Source organism: Centrocercus urophasianus, unplaced genomic scaffold (genome assembly GCF_019232065.1).
Source record: "Centrocercus urophasianus isolate 14NV4802_14NV808 unplaced genomic scaffold, USGS_Curo_1.0 seq_17, whole genome shotgun sequence".
In the NCBI taxonomy this organism is placed as follows: domain Eukaryota; kingdom Metazoa; phylum Chordata; class Aves; order Galliformes; family Phasianidae; genus Centrocercus; species Centrocercus urophasianus.
Window position 1 is genome coordinate 33964614 of NW_024884722.1, and position 12404 is coordinate 33977017.

Consider the following 12404-nt stretch of genomic DNA (forward strand, 5'->3'; position numbering starts at 1 on the left):
TTCATCTTTAAAATAGAAATATTTTCAGGTCATCTTGACACTAGAACTTCGAAAGCATTGCTTAAGAGCCTGCCAGCTGCTCTCTGCTGAATCTAAAGGCGAAGCTCATGCTGACAGCATGACTTGAGTGAGGACAGACATGTCAGACTCAGTTACTTGGGTGCTTGGCAGCATGCACATGAAGGTATTAAACACTGTGCAGTCCTTATCCACCGACCAGTGTTTGTCAGTACCATGAGACACAGGAAATGGTTTTATTATTATTATCACATAACCATCAGCAAGCAATGGACAAGTCTGAAGTCATTAGCTCCCAGATTTGATTGCATCTCCTCCCCTCCTTCTACCAAATGCAGGTTTAGTCTAATCACAGGTTAAGTTTTGATTACTGGGAAGAAATCATTTAAATTCAAAGGGTGCTATTTGATTAAGCGCAAACTCATGCCATAACTTCACACAAATTAACTAGGGTTAGGGGTTTTGATCATTCTTTATGAGGAGGTCAGTATATAATCTGCAGCTTGCCTGTGCTGATATATCTGCTCACCCCATGCAGCACCTTAGTCAAGCAGTGAAGCAGCTGTGAGGCACCAGTCAAAGCACTGCATTGCTCCTGTCTGAGTTGCAGTTCTGCTCTGTAAGCTCAGGTTCTAATACCTGTGAGATTTATTCAGATTTTCTTTCCTTAGTCCTTGCTCAGGTGACAAGGAGTGTCCCCACGATCTTTACAAAACACTGTAATCTTTCCTTCTACAAAGCCTGGTTTGCTCCAATTCAGCAATATTGCTAACAATATTTCGACCAGTTTCATGTGAACTCTTATTAAGATACATACTAACTATCAACTTTATTGGAGACAGGGCAAAAGAGAGCATCTCCTGTAGCCCTCTGCTGCAGCATTCCAGTGGTTTGTTTATATATTCCTATTGCTCATGCTTTAAACACAGTCAGTTTTGCAGCCTTAAAATAATTACTTTATAGAAGCTGGATCTAATGATGAGCACAATCACTGCCCACAAAACACCACCTATGCGACAGTCATAATTTCATATCCTATTTGACCTCAACAGCGCTTCAACAAATAAGCACAAGAAATACTTCTGTCTGTCTGTAGAATAAGTAACTACATTTAGGAGAGTCAGTTATTCAGACACTGTAAAAATAAAGAAACTGGATGATAAAGGTGGAGCACTTGCTTTTGTATGTCCTATGCATGAAAACAGAAATGCGCAACAATCCTGTTTCTCAAAGAGACCAGCCATGTACGAGGCTCTAGCACAGTAAGCTCTGAACATTCAATATATCCTATCCTGGAGGACTGCTAGAAACAACTTCTAAGTTGATACATTAATTTGGAAAAATACAAGAACAAACCTTTGTAATGGTGCTCAAACAGACTGGGCCACAAGAGTGCAAAACCAAGCCACAGCAATGCAGCATCAGTGCCAAAGCCTGCACTTCATCTACTTGTATAAAAAGACTTGGTGATAATTAGTTGTGGATTTTTTGACTAATAAATATGCTTTGTTTTGACTTCTGGGGAAAGAAAAAGGAAAACAGATGAATCAAATTTCATGATGAATTGTAACAACTTCAACTGGAAGCAGTTGGAACAATGTTCAATTTCAGTAAGAAAGCCTCAGAAGTTAACAAACAGGTTTTTGCATCATTAGTGACATATTTTCTACTTATATAATGCCCAGAAACCTATGAGGATGCTACTGAAATGCTGAAGCAAATCTCAGTTTGAGACTCAGACAGACACAGCATTCATGCAAGTGCCTTTCTGACTCAGTGCTTAAGTTACAGTGACTTTTTGAGAGCTCCGAATTTTCATGCTGCATCCATAAAAAGCATGCCTCAGACTGGGGCATGATGATATTATGGGTCAACAGTACAAGTGCAGTTGCTAAACAATGTCAAAACCAACAGAATTGTTCCCTTAAAGTGAGCAGGACTCAAAGTATTACCATGTTTTCTTGCAGACATCCAGGCCAAATGATAAACAGTCTCAAAAATATCGACTGACTGCTGGAAACAAGGCTGATCTCCAAGGGAGGTGGAGCGATCTCCATAGATATCCCCAGGTGAATGTGTAATGACAGTGAGGCACTTGAACAATCCTAAGATCTCAGCCCTTCACTCCTCTGCCCTACAGATTCCTCGCCAGGACTTTGCACTTGGAAGGATGAAGCATGAGATGTGAACATACACAATGACAGAACATCTAAAGAAACCTTGCTGGCAACCTCCCCTGCCCCTTGGATCCATATTTAAATTCACACTGTAAAGAGCTTTAGGAATACTCTTCTAAAGCATCTGCATTGCCTAAGGGACGGTCTTCGAGTTTTGCAAAAACACTAGTTCTGTGAAAGGCCAGTATTCAATTGAAGGCTTCTGAGATGCCTTACATGCCTGGAATGACAAGCAATATCTCTGCCTCTGCTCCCTCCAGAAGGTCCTAATACAGCTTGCTCTGCAGTGAGGTGATCTTAAGAGTGAAGACAGCAGTCCTTGACAATTTCTTAAATTTGGAATGCCTTACAAAAAGATCCTGTCCTGATATCTAGTGGTGTCAGTACTGGACTGTATTTAGAGAGGAATCTGGGATGGGGGTATGAAAATTTCCCAAAGGAAAGAGAGCCACGAAACCACCCATTTCCTTGGGAAACAGACTTATTTCATGGGAACCCACAAAGGTTGCAGGATGACAGTGAGAAGCAGTTTCTCAGATCACATGAAAAACCGTGATCTGACTCTACAACATGATGAAAAAAAAAGAGGCAGAAAACATTAAGTAGATGAGTGGAAAAAGAAACTGATGCCACAGTTGATTTTTACACAACCAGTGGAAAGTACTGTGAGAGGTTGCTTCTTCAGAGACTACGAATCTGTTGGCATGCTGTGCAAAAAAATCCCATTTTGTCACAAATACCTAATTAACTTATTCCCACACATGGACACCAGTAAATGTTCTCCAACTTCAAGAGCCATCTAACACTTGTGCTAGGAGATGTTGTTTTTTGCTGTTTGCTTGGAAAGGCAGATCCAACCCCTTGAGAGATGGTTTACAGGTACAGGCAGAGCCTAAGGCACTTATAGTGAGAGGCAATGTAAGTTTTAAATGCAGAAATGCCTCAGTTGTGTACAGTTTACTTTGAGATGAACGATGACCACCATCACTGTTGGAGAACACCAGCAGAGCCAGGAGAACTTTGCACACTGAGGCTTGGTGACAACAATAGTAGCAGACCATTATAAAGTGAGGAACCTCTTGCAAACACAGCGTACAATAACACAAAAATAAACGTGAAGGTCAAAAGATACACTGTACTGAGGTGACTACATTATTGCTCCCACTCTGCACTTGCACTTGGGAACAAATCAGAGAGCCTCCTTAAATCTAAAACTCATCTCTGTTCTCCATCTCCCTCTCCTTTAGAAAAAAACAGCCCTACCAAATCCTCCAAGAAGGAACTAACTCAAAAGACCCTAGGGCTAGTACAGCAATTATGTCCTATTAAATCAGATTCTTACTGAAAATAGTCCATAAAAAGAGACAAAAGAGGGGGCAGAGAGAGGGTGACACCAAGCCAGACTGAATGCAGTATTTGTGTATGATCATATAGAAGCCAAGAGCCTGCAGTGATTATTCTCCAGTTAAAAACAAACAAACAAACAAAAAACATAACTGCACGGTTGCCAAAAGCAAACTGGAGAGAAAAGAATGATATGCTCCAGTACACCTTCAGAAATGAGAAGGAAGATAAGAACGCTGGCCAACAGAATGATAAAACATTATAGTGTCAGAAAAGTTAGGCAAAAGCTATGATAACCTAAAGGCAGCATCAAGCTGTCATCTTAGGGAAGACAGGCAGTATCTGTTAGCCGTTTTTGGTTTTGATTCATTGGCAGAAATCCCAACAGACTGAGAAGCTGCTTTGAGATCCTGAGGATCTCACCTGAGATGGCTCTGCTGGGACATCTCCAAACTCTGAGCTTGATATCCTTGCAAATCCTGCACTTTCCAGGAATATGTTCCTTCCCAAGACTTCTCTGATGTCCCAAACCCCACTCCCCAAGGGGAAGTCATAATTAGATGTTTCTTCATCACTTTGGAGAAGCTATGAGGAGTAAAGCAAGGAACAAAGTCTCCCAAAAGAGAATCCTCTTGACTGAAGATGAAAATAAAATGAAATTCAAGGAGATTTAAGAGGAAAAACTATTAAAATAAGGGCTGAGGAAAGCACAGACTGTTTCTCAATACGGGCTCTTCTCAAAGCTGCTTTTTCCCTTCCCATAAGTCCAGCACGACAAGCCTAACAGGTGTTGGTGGGGCTGTTTCCCTCAGCTCAGCTTCTGGAGTTTTAGTGCAACCTCAATATTTATTTGCAGAAGAACAAAGAGCCAAGGAGGATGCTACGGCACACAGCCAACACAAAATCGTAAGCTACAAAACAGTCATTTCAAGTACTTTAGGTCCCCTCCACTCCACTCACAGTATTATTCCTTCCATTTTTCATGGGAATAGAAACCAACATGAAAGAAGGGCTCCTTACACCTGTTAATATAGTTTCTAAAAAAAAAAAAACTGGAATGTCTGTTTATAGTGGCATGACTGTTATTCACATGAGAGCCTAAAACTTCTACACTGTCGCCTGATTTATCAGTAGCTCTGCTGACATATTTTCCTTTCATAATGCAGCCATCAAATGTGACATCTTGCAGCTGTCAGGTTCAGACAGAGAGGGAGCAAAAGAGGAAACATTTGGTTTCAGATGTGGGATATCACATTTATCCTCATTAGTGCGAGGTAACACCCACACATAACTCAAAGCTGTCAACATGGTACAGATCTAGATGCATCTCTCAGAAAGAGACCTTTCTAGGTTTTCAAATTCTTAAGTAATTTCTGAAAAGTTTTAGAAATGTAATTTCCAAAAAAAAGGCTTTAAGTCAACCAAATCAAACCTCCAAAACCAGAGCTTGGAGAACTTTTGTTTTTTTCTTAACCTTAAAACAAACTGGGGGTGGCAAACTGATTATAGAGGCAGAATACAATAGACCAACAGAGACAATCCCTTTTTCACTGCAAAAGAAACCTCAATTTTAAGACAAAAACCTGATGAGGCACTAATAAGAAAGGCAATATTTTTGGCAAGCTTATTTTATCCTCAAAATTGCTTGACTTGCAGTCAGAGTGCCAGCAGACGCTAGTTCATATGCATAAGCCAAGGATCACTCATCCCTCTTTTCAGTCCCAGCTTCAACAGCCCGAAGGCATGTTTTTGCTGTATGTGGTCAGAGTTCCTTTCTCCAAGAATCTCAGCCCCTAATAAATACTTGCTTATATCACAACTAATTTTCACCTTCAAACTTAGTTACAAGACAACTTTTTGGGTGCTGCAGGAGAAATGGGGATCCTTGGCCTTTCGTGAGCTGGACTCTGTGTGCCTCCATGCAGCAAGGCTGTCCCAAGGGAGTACAACCTTGGAGGGCTCTCTAACAAGCACAACTCTCCTAGTTTCCAGTATCCTCCCACCTTCCAATACTGTGTTTCACTTCTCCCTACTCAGCTTTGAATTTTGATATACAGAACTATATGGAAGACTTTCTCCTTGTATTCTCAGTAACTTCAGTCTTTTTTCAAGCTTCACTCTATTAAACAACTTGTCATCTCTGGAGTACAATCAGTTTGTACAAGACTCCTGAAAATATAAAGAAACACAAGGAGGGCAGGAATTCTGACGCAAGGTAAAAAATAATAAGACACAGAACACAGTTTTTACTCACTCATCGCATGCATGAGAGCACAAAACCAGAGTGGAAAGAATCAAACCTGCCAGCGTGGGCAAACACATGAATAAAAAATGACAGCTCACCCAAACTTGGTATTGGGTAGTAGTTAACTATCTTTCTGACTGGATCAAAGACACAATGGAAAAACAGTCAAGACTTTCCTGACTTTTCATTGAGCTACAACTGCCATTTTCACCCCAGAAATATACCAATGCCAGAATTACTTTCAGAAAGCACAATCAAGCCATAGTAAAGAAGGAAGAGTTTGGGGCTCATCATTATTCGGCCTTCTAAGGTTCACCAAGCACAGCAAGTGTCACGTTAGTAAGCATCTTAACATCCAGGATAAAGAACTCAAATATTCAGAGATCATAATTATCATAGAGACTACAGGTCTAATAAGGTTTATGAAGATAAGTGAAAATTTAAAATGGAGACTACTGCTGCTTCACAGTGATCAGCAAATGCAGAAAGCAACAATGAAAGTGATGGATGTTTTCAAATCCATCTCATTTAAATTAGTCTAAGGAAACATCATCCATACATAACCCAGACTTCTGGTAAGAGGCTCTATCTAAATGCTGAATCATAAATTAGAAATCTGCATGATAGTATTGGTTATCAAACACTCAACATGACTAATTTGTATTCATATTCATCACAAGCAAGGAAGGAAAGAGGAATACATGGAGAAAATAAAAAAATCACTCTCTAATACTCATCAAGATAGGATTTTTTTTTTTTTCAGAAGAACTCTATGAAGAATAAAGTTTATAGATGACTGGTTGTAGGTTTTTTGTTTGTTTGAATAGCTGAAAGGATACAGCGATAAGCCAAAAGGAGCAAATGAGCCCACAGTAACAACCATAAACCAAGACATTTGATATCATCTCTCATTTCCATTACTTCATCATCACTCATTGCATTACTTCTAAACACAGACTATAAACTCTACATAATTTTGTTTCTAAAGCATTATACATATTTATATAGCTATCTAAATAATCTTAAATTAAATCATAAGACCAACCAAACACTGGTGGTGAGCCAATCCTGCCCTCACACACAGAGACCTTCCAGAAGAGCAGGAATAAGCTGAAGAGCCCAAAAGCCATGAGGTTGACTTTCACATACAGTAGTTTTAGAAGATGAGAGCCAAGGGATAGAGTTTGGAGCAATAATTAGAAACACCTTGTAAATTCAGGAAAGCCACAGTAAAAAAAGACATCAGGTACACCAAATAAAGGCCAACTGTGTCGCAAGTCATGCTCACTGCTTCAAACAACAGGGGGAAGAGGTCTGCCCACAAATCCCCCAGAATTCCTCTCCAAAGGATGCAACAGCACTGCACAGGAGATAAGTGCACCCTGCTCTTACGAGGTTTGGATGGAACACATCATCCAAACCCAGTCACACAGCAGAAATACGCCTCCAACATGATGGTAACATGATGGTGTTTGGGAACCAAACACAGTTGTGTGATATGAAAACTTCACTATTTTACCAAAAAAAAAAAAAAAAAAAAAAAAAAAAAAAAAAAGCATTGCTTTAAAACAGTTTGTTACTGGTCTAAGACTAAACCTGCACCTCAATAAAATGGTTTCTGTACTCAAAATGAGAGACTGAAAGACCTACACCTTTCCATGCAATGCTGGGGTGGGCATATATTTGCTTTGGAATCCCCCACTAACTACTTCATAATGCAAAATGCCATTTGAAGGTGGAAAATATGTAAATATTAAAAGCTGGAGGACTTAAATATGTGCCATAAGAAAGGATTTAACCTTAAAAGGGCAGAACCTTAAAGCTGTTTTGGGAAACTAGTGAAGAATATTTGCAACTATTCAGCATTAAGAGTTTGGCAGGAAACCATGTTTAAAGGATGGCTTACTGCCTTGAAAATATTTTTGTTTAAAGGACAATTTAAGAAATTAATTTGCGCATGTGTAAATACACAGAAACACACAAGTTATACATAATCTGGAATTTTCTCATATTTGCTCAAAAGACAGAGACAAGCAGGAAACCTTTGTTCTCCTTGGATATTATCTGGACAAAATGCTCACAGGTCTACTTCTTCCTAAAGGGTACCAAGAGATTTTGTAAGTATTTGTCTACGTGTACTGTATCAAATCAAGCTGGGAACTCGTTTGTTGCCTTAACTCAATTAAAACAGCAAGATTTACCTCAGAACTCGCTGTTAGACACTAGCCAAAGAGATAGGTAGACACTGCAGTAGGTGGACATCAGGTTTGATAGAGCCTAGTAACTCCTACAGACGAAACATTAAATATGCCCAATTCAACACGCCAAGCTAACAAACGTGGAAAGAATAAGACACAAAATGCAAATAGCTGACATTCTGGAAAAGCAGAGTGCTGACAACACCCATCCAGCTATGAGACTCTCAGAAACCTGACAGCTCCCAAAAACAGAACATCCACTGCTGCACTCACATCTCACTGAGAAGATAAAACCCTGCCACAACACATACTGTGACAAATCAGACATGCTAAACTGTAGATGCTACACTCATTTTGTGCACAGGGCAGAAAACTACCATTTTCCATTATGAAACACATTGCTTCTGCAGAGATGTCCATGCACTTTATCAACATGCAAAAGCTCATTCTCACAACAGTCTATAAGGTAGCAAACTATTACCAGTCTCCTCCTTTTACAGACACTTTCCATTTCTGTAACACCACCATTTCTGTTAAGCCAATCACTGATACAGCAAAGCATAGGTATTGCCTCAAAGCCCAAGAACTATATTTAGTGGTGGCTTATTCTGATAGATCTCAGTGCTGGGTTAAGAGCTTTAACCCTCCTTCTTTATATAGGGAGGCACACAATTCCAGCATGGAATTTTCCAAGCAAAAGTAGTCTGCACAAATTATTCAACAACCATATTTAGAAAACGTCTTTAGTCTCTTTCTTCAAAATGATTTTTCCCATGAAATGAGGTTTTCATCTCCATGTATGTTGGAAAATAAAGGAAAAAGGTATCAGCTTTTGAAACCATACCTTCCATGACATATACCAGGGAACCCACATCTCCCTCCTTGATGATGCAGCTGTCTTTGCCATACTCCACAGGATACATACAATCCACAATCTCCTGGATCTGAGACAGCTCCAGATTCTTCATGAAGTCATTGTCAAGGATAGCTTCCTTTATTAGCTCCTTGGACCTGCAGGATAAAAAAACAAAACAAAACAAAAAAAGCACTGTTTAGCCAAACATCCATCCACCAAGCTCAATAACAACACATGAAGTTTGGGACAATCACACAGTGCCTCACTGACTATTTCTTTGGGACAAAAAAAAAATCCAGATTTTTTTCCCTAAAAATGTGATAGAATCAGAGAAGATGAAAAAAAAAATTAACTTGCAATGATTTTTGTAAATAATTTTAGATACAGTTTTGTAATGAAAATAGATCTCATGCAATTACAAGATCCCTTTTTAGCTACATCAGTAATAACACTGAAGAATAACAGAGCTACCCAAAATATCTTTCATATACAAAAGTGAAAGGAAATACAAACAAGAAGTCCAAAGATTTACTGCATAGTTTAATCATACTCCTATTAAATCACACAAACTGGAGAATACAAGAGTCTGTGATACTGCAGTGATTCCCTGAGTATTAATCAAATTCCAAACACCATGAATTCCAGCAGAGGAGGCACCACTGTTAAACATCACCAATTCATTGCTTTGACAACTAACAGGAAAATTCAAAAGTTTTATTAGAACTCACAAAATGAGACACTCAGTTTTGGCTTGGCATGCAATTGGTTTAACAGTCTGGAGTTCTAAACTGTGCAAGGCTTGGAAAGGAAGTGGTTGTTTCTGACAACACAGGTGAAGCCTCCAATCTGACTGTGCCCACCACGTTATGACATTCTGCAAGACCTCCTAGAGCATCTCATGGAAAGGAACAAGTGAGGATGCTACATCTAAGTCCAGGACAAAGCTGGAGTCCCCAAAAGCACCCACTTCTCTGAAATGCTCTACTTCAACATGAGAGGCCATTGGCACTGACCTACTGAAGCACTGGATGCAAAGTAGACTGGACTTCAAGCATTGTCTGCAAGAAAGAATGGACTGCTCCAGAAACCTTGTTCTTGACAAATTTAGTCAAGATGCTTCACATGCTATCAATTCCTTGTACAAGCAAATAAAAACCACCAGGAAGTAAACTCCATCTGTGTTGTTCTTTCATTGCTTTCAGTAGCTAGAAGTTGGTAATTTTAAGGTTGGTTATAAGGCAGATAACTCGCTTTCCTTATTTGTTCCACATAGTACAGCAAGAGCAGACTTTCTACACTGTGCCTTGATGGCTCTTTTGGTCTCAGCCACCCCCACAGGTCCCCATAAACCTCATAACAAAGACACTAATTGCTAGTATTACTCAAACAGCATGCTGAAAAAGAAAGCATAATAAAAGCTTTCACTGTAGTCATATCAGCCAGCATTCCAATTCCAGCCATTTGTTCCATTACAAGGCTTAAAATGACATTCTCCCCAATAAAATAAAGTCAGCTTTTCATGAGGGGTGCTTAGAAAAACAGCCACAAGAGATGCAAGGAATTCAGACATGGGTATGTTGGACCTCCCTGTTAATTCAGGGCCCACAGAAAGAAGCAATGCTGTTCTTGTAGGAAGGAAGGACAACAAAGGATTTGGAAAGGATCTGGGAAGCCTGGTCTAAATAGTAGCAAAGGGGCAGCAGAAGAGCTAAGAAAATCTGCTACAAATCCATTCTGGGAAGAAGCAGCAAAATATATGCAAGATGAACAAAGGTTTGGAATTTGTGAGCTTAACAGTATTCTGAGTAAAGCCTCAGAGTAGCTCTAACCAACAGATTCATGGCATCTGGAGCCTTTTCTCCTCAACATACATAGGTTGCTCCAAAAGTAATGCCTATTTATTTCCATGGAAACTACAACAGATACAAAGAGCTTTGTATACAAAGATACAAATAACACTCTTTGAGAGAGCAAATTCTCAGCTACAGAACACTATTTCTCAACATAATCACCACCATTAGCTGTGCATTTTCGCCAGTAATGAACAAGAGCCCTCATGCTGTGCTCATAAAAATCTGCACCAACGGAGGCGGCCCGCTATTTCACACTGTTATGATGGCACAGTTGTTGCTAAGAAAATGTTGTCTACACAGCCCATCTTTTCCAAACAGATGGAAGTTACAAAGTGCCAAATCCAGACAATGTGGTGGATGTGGTACGACAGTTCAGCCAAGATTAACAATGCGTTGCACGGTCTTCAAACTGGTATGAGATCTGGCATTATCACAATGCAGAAGAAAGGTTGTCTTCTTCTCTGGTGAGACTCTGGAATTTTGAGCCTTCAGCTTCACCAGCACTGTGATGTAGAGGTCAAAACTCTTCCGAGTTCTAGGAAATCCAGGAGGATCATCCCTTTCCTATACCAAAAGACAATGTATATCACTTTGGCCATCGAGGGCTGTGTCTTGAACTTTTCCTTTGATGGCGAATTCACATCACCACTCTGTGAACTGCCATTCTGACTCTGGCTCATAGTGATGACACTACATCTTGTCATTGCTAACAATGCCATCCAGGCAACTGCCATCTTCAGCCTCCTATTGGTTCAACAGGTTCTGACAAACTTGCATACGGTGTTCCTTCTGTTTCTGTGTGAGCATTTCTGGGACCCACATGCTGCAAGCTTTGTGATATTCCAACACTGCCACCATGGTTTCCAATTCCTTGAGGCTGATATTCAGCTTTTACACAGTTCCGTGGTTGTAATCCATCCATTCACATGAACAGGCTGATTGAGGCACCCCTCATTTCATGGTGTGACAGCCGTGCATGGCCATTCAGAACATGGCACCTTGCTGTTCCCAACATGCATGGCATCAATGGGTGCCACGTCTTACACATGGAAGAATTCAGTGACACGCCTTTGCTTCACATGCACTCCCATGTCAGACACCATTCTGTCAGATTGCCCCTCTGCTGCCATCTGTCCCATGGCAACAGCATGGAATGGGATATTGGTGGGAAGGTTCAGCCTCTACTGCTATACCACCAACATCCACCTCTGACACCGGAGCCAACAGAATAAAATAGAAGGCATTACTTTCAGAGCGTAAATACTGGAGAAACTGAAGCTCAGAGAACCACTGAGTCATTCAAATGCTTTTAACAGCAGAAGAGTGCTAGCATTAGAAGGGAAAGCACAGAACATCAACAGCAGTTCCATCTCTCAACATCTAAGCATCTTAAAACTAAATACTGAGCATTCTGGGCAACAGCTCTATCACACTTGAATATGGCTAAAATAGGTGTTACTATTTAAGGATAGTATGTTAAAATGAGACTTCAAATACAACTAGCCCAGAGCAAGAAAAAAGCACCTCCAGCAGCCCCAGAGCAGTGCCTGTGAAGTGAACAAGCATCTTGTGATCCAAACAGCATGTTTTGAGCATATTAGCACCAAAACAAACCACACTCTGTAGCTAGTAAACCACAGACCTTTTCATCTAGAAATATTCCATCCAACTCAAAAAAATAAAAAAAAAAACAGCGAAGCTTAGCTTGACGTA

The 12404-nt window shown here is 40.1% G+C and overlaps 1 protein-coding gene across 3 annotated transcripts in view; it reads right to left on the minus strand.

The window, feature by feature from the left end:
* PRKG1 (protein kinase cGMP-dependent 1) overlaps positions 1-12404 on the minus strand; it is a 393753-nt gene that overhangs the window by 332740 nt on the left and 48609 nt on the right. For all 3 annotated transcript variants that reach the window (XM_042818630.1, XM_042818631.1, XM_042818632.1), the window contains exon 2: positions 8827-8993. In XM_042818630.1, the coding sequence (XP_042674564.1) occupies positions 8827-8993 (167 nt within the window). The remainder of the gene's footprint in view (positions 1-8826; positions 8994-12404) is intronic.